The sequence below is a fragment of the Notolabrus celidotus genome, chromosome 11, assembly GCF_009762535.1.
Source record: "Notolabrus celidotus isolate fNotCel1 chromosome 11, fNotCel1.pri, whole genome shotgun sequence".
Classification (NCBI taxonomy): Eukaryota; Metazoa; Chordata; class Actinopteri; order Labriformes; family Labridae; genus Notolabrus; species Notolabrus celidotus.
Genome location: NC_048282.1, coordinates 15,180,047 through 15,202,863, shown reverse-complemented (window position 1 = coordinate 15,202,863; position 22,817 = coordinate 15,180,047). Strand labels below are relative to the sequence as shown.

At 40.1% G+C, this 22,817-nt stretch overlaps 1 protein-coding gene across 1 annotated transcript in view; it reads right to left on the bottom strand.

The window, feature by feature from the left end:
- Positions 1 to 7,573: 7,573 nt before the first annotated feature.
- Positions 7,574 to 22,817, bottom strand: part of LOC117821871 (N-terminal EF-hand calcium-binding protein 1-like) — a 20,859-nt gene continuing 5,615 nt past the window's right edge. Inside the window, exons 3-12 of the mRNA XM_034696412.1 lie at positions 18,992 to 19,100; positions 18,624 to 18,649; positions 18,275 to 18,372; positions 12,978 to 13,236; positions 12,760 to 12,839; positions 10,977 to 11,030; positions 10,679 to 10,791; positions 10,463 to 10,540; positions 10,209 to 10,300; positions 7,574 to 8,790 (exon numbers count right to left, since the gene is read on the bottom strand). Of these exons, the coding sequence (XP_034552303.1) occupies positions 8,762 to 8,790; positions 10,209 to 10,300; positions 10,463 to 10,540; positions 10,679 to 10,791; positions 10,977 to 11,030; positions 12,760 to 12,839; positions 12,978 to 13,236; positions 18,275 to 18,372; positions 18,624 to 18,649; positions 18,992 to 19,100 (938 nt within the window). The 3' untranslated portion in view covers positions 7,574 to 8,761. The remainder of the gene's footprint in view (positions 8,791 to 10,208; positions 10,301 to 10,462; positions 10,541 to 10,678; positions 10,792 to 10,976; positions 11,031 to 12,759; positions 12,840 to 12,977; positions 13,237 to 18,274; positions 18,373 to 18,623; positions 18,650 to 18,991; positions 19,101 to 22,817) is intronic.

Genomic DNA, 22,817 nt, shown 5'->3' with positions numbered 1-22,817 from the left:
TCCCACAGCATTGCCTCATATAATGGTGTACTCCTACTGTATGTTCATGCTGCATGATATGATCTATTGCCAATTGTGTAGCAGCATTTCAATATTATGGTTGGTTCAAGTGACAACAATTTGTACTTTGTAGCCTAAACAACTGTATTGTTCAGTCTAAATTAATGCCTCACATGGTATATTTCGGTCCTAAGTAAAAATGAAAGCTGCAAAAAACAAACCATTGCAATGCTGAAAAAAAGGCAGAACATTTGAGTATTTGCTTTAGACCTAAGTAATTCATCTCACCACTGAAAGTAGCTTAATACTTACAGATTTAATCACATTTAGACTCCTGCTAGTTAATATTTTTTTTAAATATTCATGCAATTTCTCAATGGACATATTTGGTCATATCGCCAGAAGCTTGTCTACGTGCATCTTGCACTTCTTCTGACACATTTATTCAGGGGAAGGCTTTACCAAGGCTTCCAGGCAATGATTAATAGCAGATACTGTTGTGACCAGGACTGAAAATGTAATCCTGTATAATGCACTGATGTGAGTGCATCGGATACTGGTGTCCCGATAACATTGGCAATGTTGAAGTAAAGATAGGTATGTATATGTATATGTATATGTATATATATATATATATATATATATATATATATATATATATATATATATATATATGTATATGAATATGTATATGTATATGTATATGTATGTATTAAGCTTTCTTGCATTTAACTGCTTTGTTTGTGTTTTCTCCTCTAGCTTTCTTCTCACTTACAGCAATCCTGGGTCTTTAATCTTATTTCTCAGGCTGCTTCAGTCTCCTCTGTTTACATCTTCTTCTGTCATCTTCTCTTCTTACTTTTTTCTTCCCTCTCTTCTCTCTGCCTATTTTTCACTCCTCCTCTTGCATTTAGATCTCTCTGCTTCCACTGTTCCATCCTACGCTCTCTGCTGTATATATCTTTTTCATGTCAGTTATCTGCTTATATGAAGATAGATAGTGATTACTTTATGATAGATCACAGAACACCACTTCTCAGAGACCAACTCAAAGCTAACTGGAATATCAGAGCAGTGCATCTTATGCAACAAACCCTCAAGATACTTTTTCATAATTGAAGATTTTCTTTTTTTTTTTTTTTATTTTTTTTTTTTTTCTTTTTTTCTTGTCTGCATATATATTTCTGGTTTGTGTCATGTTTGTCACAAACTGTCAAATATTCATGCACTTTATTCTTGCAGCAAAACAAAAGAAAGAAAACCTTTTTCTTCTGTGCTTGTGACTGTGTGCATGCAACCATCACCATCCCTCTTAGAACTCTGGCCTATCTTTTATTGGCAGCTAATATCATGTTCTGTAAAAGAGGGCGTGCACACCTAGATGGGCCAAAAAAAAAATAAATAAATAAAAAAAATAAGAGAAAGTGAAAGAAAGATTACATAAGGATATACAAAGGGACAGGGAGAGAGAAGGAGAGAGAGACCTAACACACTTAGATGGAGAGGGACCATCTCACCATGATGCCAAAAAGAAAATCCGTGGGGTGATACTAATGATTAAGCAACCCTTAGTGTCCACAATCATTACTGAAGCTTGGGTCGCAGAGGGTTGCCGCCGTGCTGTGTTCTATTTGTGTAACAAGACCACCACTGGTGCAGATGAAACCACCTGGGTCAGACCAGCCGAGCGGTATGGCTCAGCACCCGGGCCGCGAGAGCAGTCAGACCGAAGGACCCAACCCGCCGCGGGAGACCCAGGCCAGGGGACAAGCCAAGGACCCAGACCGGAAGCAAGCAGGTACCGCCGGAGCACCCAGGGCGACCGCCAGGTCACCCAGTAGGAGGAAAGGGGGGCGAGGGGGGAGTGATTCCGCAGCCCCCCCAAGGGACGCCCCCACAACACCACCCCCACAGCCCCCCCAGACGGAGCCAAAGGAGCCACCAGGGCCGAGGGGGCCCGGCACCAGGAGCAGACAGCCAGGCAGACGGGCAGGACCAGGACCAGAGCCCACCAACCGGCGCGCTGGAGCGGGGGGAGGGCGGAGGCGGCAGGGCCAATCCCATCTGCCCCCCCCAGACGGCCCGACCACTCCCCCAAGCCACGCCCCCCACCCATGCCCTGCGACTGATGGACCAGGCCGCGGGGGCATGGAGGGACACCCCAATGGCTGCCATAGTAACACCCCCCCAGCTGCGCACCACCCCACCCCCCCAAGAGGACCGCGAGGGAACCCCGGGAAACCCGGCCCCGAGGGCAGCCGCGGACCAGGCCCCCACAGGGGAGGGGGCAGCAGGGGGGTGGAGGGTGACAGGGACACCAGCCACCCACCCAGCCCCGATGGGCCCCCGACGAGTGGGGCCGAGCCAAACACTAAGGCCCCGCCAAACCTGATCTGTGTGTGTGTGATATGATTTGAACTTTGTTTTGTTTGTTTTTTTTGTTGTATGCATGTTTGCTAGTGAGGTGGATTAAAATAGGGGGGGCAGAAAGGGAGGCAGGAGAGAGGGGGGAGAGCCGTAGTGCACTACTGCATCACAATCCGCCGCCCCCCCCCCCCCCCCGTATAGAACCCGCCCCCCCGACCCTATATCTTTACCTATATCAGTATCTAGTGAGTTGCATTAAAATAGGGGGGGGGGCAGATGGGGGGCGGGAGAGAGGGGGGAGAGCCGCAGCGCACTACTGCACCACAATCTGCCCCCCCCCCCAGTATAAAACCGGTCCACCCAACCCACACCCCCCACCCCATGTCTTTACCTATATCAGTATCTAGTGAGATAATTGAAGATTTTCAAATGAAGTACGTGGCAAAAATACTCAGACACAAAAATATTAATTTAAATGTGGTGTAACAGCATCCAATATTTAGAAAACAGTTTGCTACTTTAAGAAATGACTGCAAGAGTTGAAACCATGCAGCTTCAGAGGGACTCATAAACTTGGAACTATTTGCTTAGAGTAATCCAGGTCAGCCTAAATTGGACAGGGTTGAGGTCATTGGTCTAAGCAGGACGGTCAAGTTCCTCCACCAACAACTTTGAGTGAAACGTGACACAACAAAAACAGTGCAGCCATTTGAACAACCATAGATGGGACAAAAGTCAAGTACATGTTATTTATGTCCAGTGTCAATGACATGGCTCAAGTGGATTCCCAATCAGTATAAAACAAGTAACCTTCAACCTTGTAAAATGAAAACAGGAGCAAACAGTGGAGAAGTGAAGAAGGGGTCTTTGTTTTAGATGGTCAAAACTAAAATATTAAATATATAGAGATGTTGGGTTATGTAGGTTGATGAAGGAAACATTGTGCAGTTTGGAAAGTTGTAATTTGATGAACGTCCTTGCTTTGTGCAGTGGGTGCTGTCATTTTGAAAAGTGAAAAGGACTGATTCCACAACACTGGAAGCACACAGAATATCATATGATGATGTTGTGACAATTCCCAAGGTAAAATCTTAAAAATAAGTCCAGAAATGCACTGACATATAGGTACAGAGGCATCCTCATTGTGTCATGATGTAGTGCATTGTGTACTAATGGATTCTTTTAGATTTTTTTCAGCCTCTTTGGAGTTAGATAACTAATTTACCTTGTAATTCTCAGTGTTTCCATTTATAGTTTCTACTTTTATGCAGGCATTTCATCAACTATTGTTTAAATGCTCTGCCATTTCACCCTATCCAGGATCCTTTCTATAGGTTTCCCTCCTCTCCCCATATTTTTCCTCCTTAATGTTTCCCTCCTCTCCCCTATTTTTGTTTCCTACATTTCACAGTGCCAATTTACTGTCTCCTCACACTTCAAAGAGCCCTCCACCCCATCACCCGCTGACAAACCTTTCGGTTTCATTTTTCTTTTCATCAAACCCCCTCCGACAAAACCTCCTGCATTTCACTTTGATAACCTCCCTCTGCCTGCACAAGATGACCATGTTGCAAATTGCGTTTATATACCTCTCTCCTGCTGTTTTTTTCGTCATTTCGTTCTTATCTCTGTACTTCGGATTTTCATCCTGTCCTTTTTTGCAGCTATCCTCCTGTGTGCTTGTTACAGTGGTGCTTTTTGCTCTGTATCCCCTTGAACCTTCCCACTGCTTTGCGGTTGGTCGAGGGCTTTTTGACTCTGCATATCATTACCACACTGTAAATGCTTAAATCATCTTGTAAATGTAGCTTTGAGGTGACCTGAAGCTTGTTAGGCAGGGGCATACATTTTTTTAACTGCTTGTATTTGTGTTAGGCATCTTTATGACGACATTGCTACTTAGATAAAAGTAAAATGGCACTCATAGGCATGAAACAGCAAGTAAAATTAAACAGTATTGCTGCAGTGAGGCTTGCAGATCAGAGGAAAGAGTTTCCTCTCTGCATCAAAATCCTGCTTCAACGTCGGCTGCATGTTATAGGGTTATAACATTAACTGAAAATGTGCCAAAAAAGCTCTGCAGCACTCTGCCTGTAAGCTGATGCACTCTCCCACTTATACTTGTATCATCTGCCTCTGATGCAGGCGAGTGTGTGGCCACTGAAAGCATGCAGTCGAGCCCATCTGATAAGACAGATCAAACGCCTTCAAATTCCACAAATATATATTTTGCGCCTCAGGCCGTCACTAATCCTTCCTTGTTCGACTGTCACTAAGCTGGCCGGAAAAATGCTTGAAGACATGAAACTGTGCCCATCGCTGCATTCCAACCTCCCACTGCCTCCTCCTCCATCCTCCTCCAGTCACCTTATAGCTTATCACGTGAATCATGCTACTGCTGTGTGTTCATTTGTGTGTGTTTGTGTTTTTCTCTTGAGGAAAACAGAGTTCAGGCTTTCTGCTTGGGTTTTCTTTCTTTTGGCATCAATGTGCCCTGACAGGTGACCCTGGTTTCCTCCCGACAATGTCTCCCTGTCTCTTCACACACCATTTCTCCTTCTCCCCCTCCTTATCTATTATTTTTCTGCTCTCTATGGTTCATTTTGTCTCACCCCATCTCCATCTATTCTAACCACCTAATCATACACACACAAGCACCTAATTGGTCATGTAGCTGCAGTGACACTCAGTAGCATTTGCACCATGGACAGAAAAGCCTTGATTGCCAAACATCACAAATGGCATCCATTAATCCCTACTGTACAATTAAGCTCTATATATCGACTGGTCTGCCCTCTCTCAGCCCACCTTAGTCATTAGTGTCTGCTTAGTCTGCTGTGGAAGAAGTCTATACCCAGTGCAATTTGTAGCAGGTCATTGCACAAACAGACACAAATGCATCAACATAATGCTTTTTGTCACTGTCAGGCAGAAACCTTGTATCTGCAAAACCACTGCTTTCCAGGAAGTACAAAAACAACACACTTTTTTCCTATAACTAAACACTGCATGAGATTCAACCACAAGCGTTTTTAAATACTTCTCCTATTCTAAATTTTAGAAAGCCTACTGACCCGCATAAAAGGAGATCAATAGCATTGATTAATGCAACAAAAAAAAAAAAAGACAATGATAAAATATGGAGATATGAGGTTTCTGCTCGACAGCAACGTTTTGTTCCTGGAAGGACTGATATATACCAGGATGGATTTTGGGAGACCAGGCTTGGTGCTTGCATGCAGACAGGAGAGAGTCTAAAAGATGCTTTCCAGCCGACATAGCTTGCCGTTTTTTGGACTCGACATCCCTGCAGAAACCCCACCGTCACTGAGGGGAAAATAGCAGCAGGGAAGGATTACAGTGTGAGTCTGAAAGCAGAAAAATCTCATTCCTCCAGAGGCTGCAGCTATGCAATGCCTCATGCATTAACCATCTTCTCTTCCTACAGTTTTTGAGATTTTCAGTGTTCAATTCTTACTCTGTAGGGACCTAAGAGAGTGGATTTTTCCCGGCTTGCTGGAAAAACAACAGATTGAAAGATTCTGCTCCCAGGCTTTTTTAGGTTTTCTCACAATCATGTGAGATATGTAAATAGAATTCATACATGATCCTCTTATTGACTTAAAGCTGTTATAATAAGCAGTAGCACATTACATTTGCCTATTATCCATAAGCGTCTGTATATCCGCTTATGGATAATAAGTGTCAGAACACAACAATACAGTCTTCATCATACTTAAAGGAAATCGCCATATGTGTTACTGTACATGGATTATTAAATTGAAAGGATTTCTTTAATTACTAAAGATATGTATTCCAGCAGTGAAGCTGTATCGTTTTACTCATCAATGCACTCTTGGATGACAAAGCAGCTAAACCAATCATAACCACATGTAAACCTCATGAACACTGAAGAAAATAAAATCTTGCTCAGTACAAGCTGTTTGAAAACAAGGAATCTGCTTACAGAGCAAACAATCTTTGAAAAGTGAGAATCAGCCACCCATAACAGATTACACACACTATGTGTTGGAAAATGTTATATCACATGCTCATATTTTCAAAGGACTTCAGTCGGTCAGTCGTAATCAGCACAAGGAAAACATATAATGTGTTTTTTAGTCTCCTTGCTTGCATTCACACACCTGCAGTTTTAACGCTTGTACTTCAAAAGATGAAATCCAGTTAAAATTTTTCTGACATACAGGAGGGACCCACTTAAAACAGCTTTGAATGTAAGCACAGTATAGGGTGGCTGCACAGCACAGTGGAAGTACAGTCTAATGCATAGGGATCTTGTCTTACCAGTTGACTATTCAATATTACACTTATTACCCGACTACTAAACAAGTTGAAGATGATTGTAAAAATAATACAAGCTAAAAAAACTGTCAGCAAAATAAAATAGTTCCCTTTAGATATGGTTAGTGACATTTCCATGGCAAAAGACTCAGTACAAATGATCATTAAATTGAACATTTTATGGTCAAGTTGAAACATTAGCATGCTTATTAGTTATTGTTCATATTAAACTGAACATTTCCATCAAAGGTAATGTTACACAAGGAGAACAGGACTTCTGCAGGATTATTTATGTTGACATTTCTGTCCTCATTTAGATCTCTTTCTCAGTACTTTGCATTTGACACCTCTTAAAACATAATTGAGGCAAAAGCTACACCTTTTAATGCTGTTGTCATTATCCCTACTGCTTGTGGTTTAAGTAATCCTACTTTATATCAATCAGCAACTTAGAGATGCATGCGGCATGGGTACCTCACTCCACTTACCCCATCAGAGATGGTTGAGGCTCGGTAGCTCCTCAGGCTGCTCTCACATCAGTGCCCAGTATCTGTCAATATTTCCCCAACTCTTAAGACCAGCCTGAGACAGTAGTTAATATGCATCTATTTAGAAGGCTAACAGACTCAATATTTTGCCACAGTGGCGACTGGCAGTGGTGAAATGTGTTGGGACTGTTTCCTGGGGAGTGATTTGATGTGAGTGTTGAACAGTATGTCCCTGGTTCTGCTTTGTTTTTGAGAATTAATCACTGTTGTTATGGGGTTATGACCAATCAGAAACAAGTATCTAACCCAGCTGGGTAGTAACTGTGGCAAAAAAAAAAATCATGTTTTTTTTCTTCCTATGATATCATTATTCATAATCACCATTTAAAGCAGGGGGATAAATAATGCATCATTCATGTCATCAACAAGTCATGAACTTTATTACATGCCAGAAAACAAACATAGCATCACACAACAACTGTAAAGTCTTCATAAAAGAATGATAAACACCTCAAAGAAAGAGTGAATATGTTCATCCTCTCATTAACAGAGAAACCAAATCTCAACAAACTATCAGACTGTACATTGAGCTTTGTTCTACAACTATTACTTACAACTTACAGCTTTCTTTAGCTACTGTACACAATCTTCATAGATGGACTCTCTAATCTACAACTTCTACTTTGTTTCTGTACTCAAAATATAAACTTCTATGTGTGCTGTATCTTTAATCTCTTCTTATTACACATTACAAATGTCAAATAATGGCTTTTGAATTTATTTCTAGAGTAACAGTTCAGGCAGACTGCAGAATTATTTGGTAACTTGTGTCTCTTCTAACGTCTCACTGCACTTCAGTGCAGCTTTTGGCTTATCACAACAGCAGTTAAATCTACATTTTCCATAGACAGTCTACAATAAATAATATTTTTCTCACATTTAGGTCCATGTTTCATGTTTTTTTAAAAGTGCAGGAGTGACACACGGATGATAAAAGATAGGGCTCAATATTCTCTACACCTAAGTTCTGACGTCTGTCTGTCCCATCAACTAAAAAGACGTTGGGTAGCAAAGCTTTGAAGGAGACAACAAAGCACAATACCACATAGAGAACAAGGAGAAATGCAGGAGAGTCTGAGCACTGTTTCTGTTTTTGTCTGTACTCAGGAAAAAGTGATGGAAAGTGAAGGATGGACTGATCAGGTGGCATTCATGTTTTATTTTTGTGGCTTCACTGACACTAAATCTATTCTAAGATGGAGCTCTGATGAAAATAAACTAGCACTAAGAAATAACAAACCATGCACTTACTTTTCCGCCAAATCAGAAGAACTTGTGCCAATTCTGTCAAGTTTATGTTGACACAGATCCTGATTACAAAATCAAATATTGCATACCTCAGTTCTCTCCAACTTGTTTCAATGTTGACTGAATTTTCCAAGCGGTCGTCTTTTTTAGAACCTCAGAGCAAATTTTGACAAAACAATCCTAGTCATGCCATGAAGAAAAAGTGGATAACAAAGAAAGTAAAAGATTACAAACAATCATAAAACCGCCTCTGCCTCCTGCTCTTTATTGTGTTGAACAGCAGCAGCTTCAATCTGTCAGTTGTTGTTCATAATCCACCAAGAGGCTGTTAAATGAAACAAAAATTAAGCATCAGTGTTTTATGGTTGCTGCTTAAGCAAGACAAATGAGCAATAAAAACATAATGAAGAGAATCTAAATGGCAACATCTATTGCTTTTCTCCTTTAAAAAAAGTAATGGCCTCCCTGGATAACAAATTTTAAACCTGCACAGAATATCTCACACATAAAGCTTACAGTAGTTAGATTTTGATTTTTGGTCACTAAGGGCCAGCAGAAACAGACTGACATGTGCTATACACTTTATCATTTAGTCCACTTTGATTAAAAAAAAAGTGTGCTTTAGCAAGCTTTAATATAAAAGGCCTACTGAATTCTGTAGTTATCCTCCCAAAAATACTAAATATTCAGTTAGCTCAAGTGTCTTTTCTTTGACTCTTGAACCACTAAAAACACAGTTTTGAAACCACCGGCTATGACAGTAGTTCCAAAAATGGGGGTGGGGACCTCTTCGGGGGTTAGATAGATATAAATGGGGGGGGGGGGGGGGGGTCATAAAATGCCTTCAAATATTTGTTTTAATATTGTAAAAATGGCACATTTTATCAATCATCATAACGTTACATTAAAATAGCACTTTTAAATGTATTAAATATACTCACTCCTAAATTCTAAGCGTATTGTATTCTGCTCTAGCTGTTTTTAACTACAATAAAACAATATTATCATAACTCTTTGTTGTTGTTCTAAAGTCAGTTGCTTACAGCTGTGAGCAGCATCAAACCACCTTGAGGCACAGTGGGGATCGCCAGTCTCTTGGATTGTTATTTTGGGGGTCACAAGCTTAAAAGTTTGGGAACCCCTGGACTATAGAATGATGGAGGTTGAGCTTCTGGGCATAGCAGGCTACTTTCTGGGGCTCCCTGTATAGCCAACAATTAGCAGAAAAGTACTGGCAAAGACTTCCTTTTTGGTGCACACCCACTGTTTACAGTCCAAGAAGCTTGACAAGCAAGACTGGAGTTAGAGTGGAAAGACAATATCCATAACACATTGTTGCAGATATCTGTTTATGGAGATACTTCGAAGATCAATCGTAGTCAGATCCAATCAAGACACGCATTACTCTGGGTTAGGCTTTTGCTCTCCACACAGACTGTTTTCTTACATAGAGCCAAAGCTCTCTCGCTGAAATGCATGGAGACGTAAGACTTGGACTAAAAATGCAAACCAGAACAAGTCAGACGTCAGACACCAACAATTGTGTCACATGCCTACAGATTCTATATTTATACCCTAAATCTAATAGAAATCATGAGTGGAAAAATGTGCCAGTACCTTTCACCATAGCCTGTTTGCAAAAACACACCATTAATCAATTATCCCATCTACTTCATGTGACTGTGACTGTGAACTGTATTTGAGCGGCATTTTGCAGAAAAGCATGCAGTGTCTGGCTCGTACCTGGGAGGAGCATGGTGGAGACCATCTCAGGATCTTCCAGCGCATCGATAATGCATTGCTGGAAGGTCTTACTGATGGATGACTGCAGGTAGCTGAGAGGAAAGAGGGATGAAACGATGACATTGCCATTTGCTTCTCAGGAGAGCAATAACACTTCAAAGAGAGCCTGTGCGCAGCATGATGTTTGGTTCAGCAGTAAAATTCACAGAAGTTGTTTTCTTGTCATACATGCCGTGAAGCCCCTCTAATCCTACCTCATCCAGGAGAGACGGTCCTGCCAAAACTCATACATGATGAAGCATGATCTGTCTGGTAGGTTTTGGACTGAAACGCTAGAGATAGAAAGCGACAGAGAGAGAGAAGAGGGCAGTTGGGGTTATCTAATATGTTTGGGAAAATTGAAGCAGCTGCATCAAATCACAGAGGGCTACGGAGGCAAACAAAGGCACAGAGGCAGATAAGGGACATACTGCAGGTTGTTTAGCTGGCTGCAGGTGGCATCTGTGTAGATTTTAAGAGCTTGTTGAAACTGCTCCACATCCCTCTCCTTCACTAACATTTGCCTCTGGACCAGGAGAATGTTCTACAGAGGGAGGAGAAAAACAACCAGGTTCAGAATCAGATACCCAAATAACCAGCCTTTCTAAAGTATTTCAGAAATGAACACCTCAACTTTGAGTGGGGATGGAATCTGTTTTTTCAATACTAATCAGTGCAGACTACTTATCAGATTCTGCACATTTGATTTTAGACCACACTTGTACTCACCGATTTATACGTCCCTGCCAATGTGTCCTCTTTGAGTGGCTCAAGGTGTGGACTCTGAAAATGGGAACATGAATAATTCAGTAAACCATCTGTAGAATAAGAATTAGCTGCAAAACTGATTTAAAAGAATCCAGGAAACTGTAGCCTCTAGTTACAGTTTGTTACGAAGCATCAGTTTTCACAAGGCCTGCATACTACTGACACTGAATCCCTGCAGCCCTGTCACGTACATTATTCCCATATTCTAGCCTGTACAGCCAAGATAAGAACGTTTAGCTATTAATGTATAAGCAAGATAACTTAGTATCTTTACAGTGCAGGAGTTCAACCTTGGAAAATGCCTCATCTATATTTTTGGGTGAAAATTATACATTTTAATGACTGCAAATAGGATAACTGAAATAAATCACACAAAGCTCCTGGAAGCTATTTTTGCTCTCCCTCATACCTCCAGGTGAAAAAATTGGCTGTATTTTGCAAAAACATCTATAAACATCCAGTATGTCTGGGTGGAACCTGAAACTTTCAGCTCACTGAGACTTTTTCCTTGAAGTTTGAGTGAAACACAGCATGGATTTACAGACTGGTTCCCTGTGAATGATGTTTAGACTGTGTGGTTCAATGCTGTTTGTGGCATGGGCCTCCACATTTGAATTTCTATCTGCACACATTCTCTATTTACGAATCATTCACCCTGACAACATGTTGGATTCTGTACTGCAGGGCAAACTCTTTGTACCTGATCTACTAAAGGTTTGATTGTATAAAAATATGTGCATATTTGAAAGCGCACGCAAAGCTGATGTAATAACCAGGTGCACCGAGGATTGCGTCTGTCAAATGAGCAAAATAGCACGCGCAATCAATTTAGCGTGTTTGCCGTCATAAATATGCAGAATACATGCAGATTATCAGAACACAAAAGAGATGCAATGTGATCATTTAGCACACGCAATGTGATTTATCAAACCTGAAACCGATTGCGGTTGGTGTTTTTGTGTCGAAATTTAGCACATTTGAAAGGCAGGTGCAAACTGGCACAGCATTACACACAAATGGCTGCTGTCACTGTGGCAAGAAGGAGGCATAGGTGCAATGACAGACAACGGAGAGAGAGAATCTTCCGTGCACGTGTCAATTTGGACTGTCAGAAATAAAAATAGTAGAGACATATCGTCTATCCAGCAATGCCATTTTTGAGCTGCTGGATGACCTAAGGGCTGATTGGAGCCAGTCAAAAAAAACGAGCCATACCATATCTCCAATGAAAAAACTCCTTGCAACACTGCATTTTCTTGCGTCTGGATCATTCGAGCATCGTGTTTTGTTTGCACACGCAATTTAGCGCTCGTTATTTGGGATCTTAGTAGATCAGACCGAGAGTGTCTTCTCAGTCTGTAACAGCTGAGCCTCCATATGTCTGTGACAAACCCTTTGGCTACAACAACTGCTGAAATGTTTGTGCAAACCCTGAAAGCAGCTTTTATTTTGATTGAAACATTTTCTACTTTTACTTTACAAACTGCTTTGAAATTCTGGGGCTGTAATTTAGCTTTTTGAGGGTGAAAAACTCCAGCAGATATTTTTTATCTTAAACTAAAAGTGTGTAGAAGACAACTTTGGAATAACTTTGGAATCAAATAAGTTTCAATTAAAGAATTAGATTGTAATTTTTGAGGACAAACTTATTTATTGTCTTGAAAATTAAGCCAGCAGAGGTTAAGATGGTTTTCACAAAAAGGCTGAAAGAGGAAATAAAAATAAAATAAGATCTGATACCAACCTCACACTCTAGTTTGTCTATGAGTTGCTCCAGCTGGTTGATCTGGGAGCCCCAGTGGTTGTCTGGCTCCACACTGACTCCTGACCCCCCAAAAATAGAACCAAAATCAGCACAACAAAAAGCATTTTGTCTGAACAGTCGCAAAACATCAAGGTTATTATTAGATTTCCAATACTCATTTCCTTTAAGTACTGTGTCGCTAAAGTGTACATGTATACCTGTGGTGAGCATTCCAGAGTAGGGGTCAGTAGGGGAAAGACACATGTTCTTCTGGATGCGTCGGCTGGGGCGTTTAGCTGCCCTCTGGATGGGCAGGTCCTCTGGCTTCTTTATTACCCTCCTCCCTGTGCAGCCCTGGTCGTGGACAGCATCCATAGCACAGTCCAGAGATGACTGGAGTGACTGCAGCTGGGTGGAGGTCTCCCTCAGCAGGAAGCGGGTCACAAACTGGCCCAGCACTGATGAACCCTGATACTCCTGGATGGAGAAGGATGGGAAAAATCCATACAAATTAAACAAAAATTATGACTCAGGAATAAATGATAGGTTTTTATGCTATTTTTTTAAAAGTTGAACTAAAGTGATGGTTTATGTTTTTGTGTCTTTTATTTTGCGTTTTTTTTTTTCAATAGAAAGATGTGACAGTAATGGTGATAGGTTGCTAATGCACAAAATAGAGTATACTCGTTGTGTTGAGAATGCACTGATAAATTAAAACTCACCTGACAGACAGCATGAATAATTAAGCCCTATTTAAAACAGTGTAGTGTTGCAGTTCAGTATTGTGTTGCACAAACAAGTGTTACAAAAACAGAGAAAATAATCCTGATGTTAATAGTCAAACTCTCTCACCTCTCACCTCTTTTTCAGCTCTTCACAGAGAGTTGATGACTAAAATTATCCTCAAAAACTTTCACCAAGACTTTTCCCTCTCTTTCACAGGAAAAGCCAAAACTAATTCCAATCATGATTCAAAAATTGATCAACATAGTTTTTGTTCTCACTCTCGTCAGGGCTTCTGGGCTGTTAATAACGTTCTAATCACTTTAAGAAAAAGCTGCAAATCAATTCTTGGTTCAGCTTTCTGAGCATGAAATTACTGCTGCTAAGATAATCTTTCATCTCCTTATGATGTTATATTTTTGGGTTGTGTCTGATTTGCTAAAATTATGTTCTCTATTCCCTTGTTGAAATAGAAGGTGATCTTTATTGATCTGTAACAGCATCTACGTCTTCCGTTGCAGTTCTTCAGTTAGAGCGGCCAAGCTAGAATACCACTCTTCCTCCTGCATGATGTGATATCTGAGAGCTAATTGATGCAAAGCTCATAATAGTGATAATGGTGTGCTTCACAAACAGGAGAGCAGTGTTATGATAATGTATGTATGTCTGGTGCCTGTTTGCAGGGACCTTTTGTCCAGTGTCAGAGCTGTGGCTGCTGTTTTTCTGCTTGCTATGATTTTGCGGGTAATGAAGTTCGTCACACTCTCCAGCACGCTGTACTGCAGTGAAATAGAGCTCATGAAAAAATGACAGGACATTGGAAAAATGATTTCAGGGCTTGTCAGAATCCGTATTACTGTGAGGAGATGCAGCACTACATGAGTAATAAACCTCCTCGATTTCTACTCCCCTTGACTGTTCCAGACAGACAGAGATGCTGTAACAGCTCAATGGACAATTCCTGTCTGCCTCTGTTTATTGTTTCAGATGTAATTTCATCATTTTATTGCTAGTGTTATTAAAAATTATGTAAAAGTTTTACCCATAATTGCTAAATGGATGTGCCACTTAGCACTCATACAAGATCAGTTTTATGTGTTGCATGGTGATAAGAATTTAAAAACTCTTCTCAGGATGGCAAAGAAAGGCATCTGCTCTCCAGGGCAAAGAACCCTCTGACTGACTAAGAGCAACATGAAAAATGCATGATCTGTAGGAGGGCAAGTGTCATATAGATAAGGGGAAAAGAGAGGAGAGTAAAAGAGCCAGATGAGATGACAAAGCATAGAAGATGGATGTAGACAGAAACAAAGTAAAATGGAGAGAAAGCGTGCATCTAGTTGAAAAGGGATAAAAAAGATGAGAAGAAAGAGATCATAGATCCGAGCAGCTGAAAAATGGCAGTGTGTTTGTGATGTAGTTCTGTGGAGGACATCTGACGTCAGATCATTTTGACAGCTGCTAGGTTTGTCAGCCTCAGTTACTGTCATCCACGCTTTATCGCTCTATGTTCTATCTTTTAATATCATCAGTTACACCCACTTCCTGCTCTGCAGTCACTGCATACCACAGAAAGCAACGCCATCCTGAGTCTGCATCCACATCCATCTATACTCGCAGTCCATACCTGGATCTCTATCCTCTGCAAACAGAAATAAATACTCCCTCAAGTTGGCTTTACATTGAGCGTAAGGTTGGTGAGATCAATAAAAGAGTGAGCGAAGCTATTGATGTCAGAGCGGAAGTTTTCTTATGTTGATCTCTTGGGAGTGTGCCTAAATGAAAATGTATTCAGCCCTGTATATCAGGGCAGACATTTTAATCCTCTCTACATCTTGTGGATTATACACAGTACACAGCTCTGCTCAACCAGGCTTCATAACAGGATTTCATAACGCTCTAATTAGCAGGTTTCACAGTTCTTCAAAGCTGATGATTTGATGGTATACCATGGCTAATTATCTGGAAATTCATGTAAGAGAATTAGAAGTCTCACTCTTTTCAACTGAATAGTATTGATCTCCTTTCGTTTACATTTGAGAGGGAATACATATCATATGCAGTCTTAGTGAAGACATTGTATTAATTATTACCTTTAAAACCAAGAAGTAATCAATATTATTTTAAATGTCTAATGCAGTGTAGTCAGTGCTACAATGTGAGCATGTTTAATTACTAAGTTATAACTCCAGTGAGGAACTTTTGGTATGTGTGGTTCCAGCGTCCCCTGTAGACAGGGCAGTCTGTCTATTATCTCTTTGCTGATGTTGTCCTGTATATGTGTTGTTAGTGTTTTTGGACAAACAAAAATCTCATCTTGTTTTCTTGAACAGTCAGATCTCTTACTCATCCAGAGGCTTTGCTGAAGAAAAAAGGCTGTTTTGGCAGCAGCAGTTTGTAGTTGAACACTGACGCCTACCACCCTTCATTATGCACTCCAAGAAAACTGTTGAAATGTCAAGGATAATGCAGTTTCAAGAAAAAAGTTGAAATCAAATTTCTGAAGTATGATGTTGCCACTCAGCAAGTATTATTATTGAAACTAAATTCTGACTATTTATTTGACATTTTCACTTTATAACCAAATTACTAACTTCATTCTCAACATTGTGACTTCTACATAATGAAAACAAATCTTTCTCCTATAATTATTTTTCTCATCCCATGCCCTGATACTCTTCCATACACCACCTGCAGTTTTACAAATTGAAAATAACTACATAAAAGTAGTCTATCTTCATGATGATGGTCTTGTTTGCTCTCTTTGGAGACATCCATTTTAATTTCAGTATGTTCCTTAGCCAGATTTTTTTTTAAATGCCTCACTGGAGATTTGAAATCAGCAATAACATGTCATATGTCACCGAAGAACAATGTTCCAACATGATCATGATCCAGGATTCAATGTTGATGCTGTATTCGTGTGTTTCTAAAAGTTACACAACCTGTGATTACTGGAAAAATTTGTGTATGTTGAAAAAAAGGACAGTACAGTGTGTGATTAAGTGTTGAAATGTGATTTTCTTACTGTTTAGTTACATATAGGTTAACCTCTGGTGCTGAACACTATTGGTTATACACGAGACAAGCAGAACAAGATTATCTATTTTGTTTGAAGTTCCTCAAATGTTAGGATTTTCTGCTTTTCTCAAAAAGTAGATTTTTCTGGGTTTTGTATTAGCCATAGTAGCAGCATAGCTTTAAGGACACCAGTGCCATTCTGTCAGTCCAAACACTGAAACATCTCATCATGGATTAGTTGTATGGCCACTTAACTTGCCAAGATGACAAATCCAACTGATATTTGCTCTGGTAAACTGTCAACACTGTTTGATGTATAACCACAAAATTTGCTTCTGATGGTCATGACTCATGACCTCATCACAATACATTTGAATCATTTAACCCTCCTGTTACCCTCACATTTACTAACATCTTTTATCTTTGGGGTCAATTTGACCCCAGCAATTTAAACCTCCAGAAACTGATTGTTACCCAGGTTTATGTGTCAGGTACTTTATGTTTCTTTGTTGACTACCTAAATAGCCCTTTAAATAAAATATAATTCAAGTATAAACACAATTTAAAGCATTCAGAAGGACTTTATATGTAAACCAGGACATCAAACTGCTGCGAGTTTGTCATGCTCTCGTCGGCCCTGCCTTGTTTCTTTGTTATCAAAACGTATGACACAGGACACATCATTAATGTCTTTAGAGACATGGTGGCTGGAAATATTATATCTCAATCTAAAGGTTGGCAGTTCGATCCCAGCTCCTGCAGTCACATGCAGAAGTGTCCTTGGTTATAGCGACCTCAATATCAGCCAAAACAACCAAAACAAATGTGTGTAAAATGTTGATATTTCTTATGTTATAGACAGCTAAAACAGCCTGGGGTCAAACTGACCCCAAGGAATACCAATGTGTAATTTTTTTTTACAGGAAATTTGAACATATCAACATTTTAATTTTATGTTTTTCCAGTTATCCCCATTAAATTACGAGAAGTCATGAAATATGAAGCCAAATGTCAATTTAGAGACGTTAAACATTGAATGGGGTCCAATTGACCCCTAAGATAATAGGAGGGTTAAGGAAATTATTCACTTAGCCATTTCTGCTTCAAATTTGTGATTGTCTTGTTTTGTTTTCTGATCAAATGTCTCTTAAATTCATGTCATTCATATCAGATTTGGTAAAAATTTTAGTTTGGTGCTAAATGGCTGCAGAATGTTAGTTTGACCGGCTGGCTGTTGCTTAGAGCTATCAAATAATATAAAGCTACATTTTTAGGATAACATTATAACTATATTAAAAAGAAAAACTGACAGATTTGTCTGTCTTTGTATGCTCCCATGTATAGCTTTACTTCTCCAAACAGCTTATGTTTTTCACACCACCAAGCTAAGGTCAACTGTCTTGTTATAGGAGCCGTTTTTCAACCAAGTTGATCTTGCCAGGCTCATTAAGCACATGTCTAGAAATGTATTGTTAGTGAAGAGAAGCAGAGCAAGTACTGCAGACAGAGTCAGTCATGCCGGACAGTTCTCTTTCCTTCCTCACCGCCACAGCAGAGTGATCTCACAGACCTCTCAGAGGATTTCAAACTGACAGCCGAGGCACAAACAAAAAGTCTGAACGCTCAGAGGCATGAAGGATGCTTACAAATGTCCTAAAAGCAGTTTGAATGGATGATAGTCTGCTTGTTGTGCCACAGTTGCATGATATCCTGAGACATGCAAAATTGAATAAAGTGCAGAGATGACAGCCTCTTTAGTTGTGTCACTTACCTCTTTAGTTTTATCCATTGCCTTTAAAATGGCCACGTTCAGCTTCTCCAGAGCCGACAGTACATTGACGTATTCTCCCAGATGTGGCGTGAAGTATGCTGGAAGAGAAGATTTGCTCAGCCTTTTTAAGACAAGTGTCTGATTAGCTCACCTATTAGTGGTGTTTGTGCATAAAACAGAATAATTCAGCATAGGCATTAGTTAGAATTAACATAGTTAATCCCAAGGATTGAGGTGAGAGCAGCGGATCTAACCATAAAACCTTGAACATGCAGATCTCATGTGCTAAAGTTCTTACAGTGGTGTCATTTTAAAAAACACTAAAAAGGAAGAAATGACTTCTTATTACCTGAGAGTTTGTCTATGTCCAGGTTGCTGTTAGGGAAAACAAAAAAGCATGTTATATAAGAGACGGTAATATAATATTCATATCAATGCTTTATAAACACTAATCTTTCTGTCATTTGGGCGGCTATTTGTGTCTCTGTCGGTGGCACAGACAAATGTTTACACACTTCAAAATGTTATTTGTACTTGACAGTGTGTGCACACAGAGGCGAGCAAACTCTGGGACTTTGGAGCAGGAATTAGAGCTCTCCATGGGATATTGACATTCTCTTCACTGAAGTGAGGTGTTGATGTCTCCTCCGCGAGACAGCAGGAGGGGCTGCAGATGGCAGCAGATTTGGAGGGCTTCCAGGAGAAAGATGAGCTTACTCTGTCTGCTGCCTTCCGATGGAGTAATACAGCTCCTGCATCTGCTCATCAGTGAGGATACCATCAGTGAAGTACGACTGGAACTCCTCCAAGGACAGCTTCCCGTCGTCTGAGAGGGGAGACAGAGCTGTGAAAATCACACCTCAATGAACCTTGAGATGTTTATCACCTTAATGAAGAGTCATCCATCATTCAAATAATAAAACAAGGCATCTTTGGATTCAAAACGTTACATTTATTCAACTGATAAGATCAGAGGTGCAGCTGTAAATTAAAGTTCTTTAAATTAAATGTCACAGCCTGAAAATGTGTTCTTAATCTGCTTTATAGACTTGCAAAAACCCTCTCCTTTTAGTCTCTCCTATTTGACTGTAACTTCTCCTTATCTGACTCCATTACTGCAACAAACAATTACTTGTTGGTGAAATCCAATGTCTGCTCTTGATCTCATTTAGCACCATGCACTGAGGTTTTATCGCTTCTTTTACTTCTTTTTTTGCTGCTCAAACCTTATACAGCAAATATAATCAAGCCACTGTTTCTATTTCTGCTTGAATTAATTTCTAAAAGCTCCATATCAACCTATCTTAAATTTCTGTTTGGTTAAAGTAATAGCAGTGCAGGGGATAAACACCAAAACAATCAGCAGCGTCAGGGGCTACATACTGCGAGGCATTCAGGGCCCAGAAGAAATAAGAGTTAGAGGATTGCGGGATACTTTGGATAGTCAGAGCAGAGCTCAATAGCGCAGAAAACTTCAGATGATAATGAGATCTCGCCTCCATCTCGCCTGCTTTGCTCTGTAAGCACTGAAACCTTTTGAGACTTGACTCTGAAATCCCTGCCAGGCAGCAGAGCTCAGACTACCAGGCCTGAGCCAAAAGTAAATCATATCGTCTGGTAGTGGATAAGAACTTTATTGACTTGTTGCCAGCTCACAGAAGCTCTGGACATGATGCATTTGCAATAAAAGCTTGTGGGCCAAATGACACGACTGAAGAACAGATTTCGTTTTGATTTCTGCTATTTGTGTTTCGTGTTTCGACATAATATTACATTACAGTGTTTGTTCCGCTTTAACTTTGTAACCAATTGTTTGATATAGCTTTGCAATGGACTTCAGGGGGATCTATGTGAGCCTAAAACATCTAAAAGAAACCACCTGGGCCAGTGTTTGATTTGATTGAGTTGGGTTACTGTGCAAGAACGACAGGGCAACGTGGTGTACACATGATTTACCACAAATGATACACACTGCATAATCTTATATTCAGATTCCTCTGAGTCTTACGCACTGTAGCTTTAAGATGAAAATCTGTATATGTGAACATTTGTTGTGTTCTGGCCTTGTGAAACCTCGGCTGGAGGATGAAGCTATTTGAGAGGACAGAATTTTAAGTTATTTCTCAAACTTTGCTGAGAAATTATTCTTTCCACATGATGTGGGAGTAAACACAATCTGTTGCTCCTCTGACTCATTCTCCAGCCTTCTCCATCTGAACTGCTTTGGTGAAGACTCACACCCAATTAGACACCCCAGTGTAGCTCAGATGGTTTAACATGCCAGTGATTCTCAAAGACTGAAGCTACACTGGTTGAGCTTCTGGTTATAGACGTTTAACTTATGTTTCGGTGTTGATGAGTCTTTTACGAATAAAGTTTAGATAAGCTTTTAGAACCTCAACAAACTTTACCTTCACCACAGGGGACAGAGTCAAGAAGTGTTCATACATTTCGTTTTAAAAGGCAGAGACCAATGAGCTATTTTGTTGTCCATGTTTGAGAACTTGTAGATCAGTCCATCATTCCTGCTATTCATCATGCAAATATGGCAACATTTGTTTCTTTAGGGTTGTAAAATCTTAAGATTTTCTGCACTTCTCTCTTCAGTAAACATGTAACACAGATAATCTGCAGATAGTTAGAAACTAACATGCATATTGCACCACAATTGAACCCCAGGCTTCTTGACCAACAACTGTCAACACAACACCCCTGCAGGGAAATTTAAAGTGTTGTTCGCTCAGATGATAAATCAAAATCTTGCTGCAGAAGCGAGGCTCCTTACTAGCTGTAATTGTCTCCGTAAATAAAACTGCAACTGTGACCTAAATGAAAATCTCTCCCTGTTCTGAGGCTTGTATCTATCCAAGAACAGTTTTCCTCAAGGGGATCCTAAAGCTGAAAGTGCTTAGACCTAAGCAGCAGCAATAATTCATAAAGCCCAACAGTGCAATCCTAGATAATAGTACAGCTAACAAAAGACTGAGGAGGAGACAGAGACAATACTGAAGGCAAGTGACAGAGAGATATAGTGACGAACAGGTCTTACAGAATTTATACTGTACTTTATGTTTTTTATATAAATAATTGAATCATTAGATCTAACATTGAAGCACTTTTGAAATGTATACTGTATGTTTGCAAATGTCAGGAAATAATGATATAAGAATTTCTCCAAAAATAGTCAGCCAGCCAGCTAAAAGGCAACCAGATCTCTGCTTCAGCTCTCTTACTCTAACATAGAGCTGAAGCTCTTTCACATCTTCCAAAGATCCTGCTGTATGCTCTCTACAATGCTGAATGCAGCTTTAATTAAAAAGTCTGTGAGGCAGGAAGCTTACAGTGGTTTTACTGTCTGTTTAAAGAAGAAAGGTTAAACCACATTATGTGCTTTACATTTAAATAGAAAATGTTAACAAAAATAGTGAAAGAATCCGGAAAAACCTGAAAACAAATGTACTACAAGAACATTCAAATACTATGACTCAGGGACAAATCAGCTGCTTCACAAATCCTTTTTCAGCTGCTAGTGAGGAGGATTCAGCTTTTTCTAATGCGATCAGAGTTTGACTTAGAAATAAGTTTCTTTTAGGGCTGATAACATTTCCAGTCTTTCCTTGGACGAAGTCAATCTGTTTGGAGGACTCAAAGCTGGAGAGTAAAAGCTCTCAGTATCTGCTTAATAATCTCAAATACATGCAATTGTTTTACACTTTCAAAAAAATGTAAATCCTCATCACAATAGCACAGAGGAATGGGATTGTAGTGGGTTGGTAGCCAGCCCTCATTATGTGGTAAATCTGCAGTGCTCGAGGCGGCTCATGGCAGCCCACTCAGTGCTGATTGGTAGGAGGCACTTTCTCTCTCGGGTGCACGACTCAGTGAGTTCGTGAAGACGAGAGGCAAGCAGAGCTGGGCTGCATGTTGAAGATAACTACCACAAACAAGCGACAGAGTTTCCGTCTCTCTCTTTATCTTCCCTCCTTTTACAAAGAGTGAAAAATAAAAGCTTGTTATGAGTGCTGAAGGGCAGCGGGTGGAAATGTGGAACATAAGACGCAGATGGCAACGAAAATAAAAGTAATACTAAGACTAAACTGAAAGATTGTCAACATCCATTTCCTTCAGAATGTCACACCCCTGCTGCGATTATAGTCACTTTGTTTTTCCACTAATTCATAGAATAATCATCTGACACACACATCTTGTAATAATAAAAACCACCCATCCTTCTTTCTACCTCCTACAGTGTCTTCACAAGAGCCACAAAGAAAAAGTGTGCTCCAAGGGCTCTTTCATTATTCACAAACTGAAGTGTTTTTTTATACATAAATATCTCCGTAAGAGCTGCGAGGCACCCCAGACAACCCCTGCTCATGGCTGCACATGTTGCATCATTAATCCTGCTCTTACGTAACTCATCAACCGTCCTCCTGAGGAAACTGATCAGAGATTGTAGATTCGCTACATGAATTCATCACTCGCCTCTTTTGCATTTTGTATTCCATTAAAAGGAGATGCACTTCATGAATAAAAAATTAAA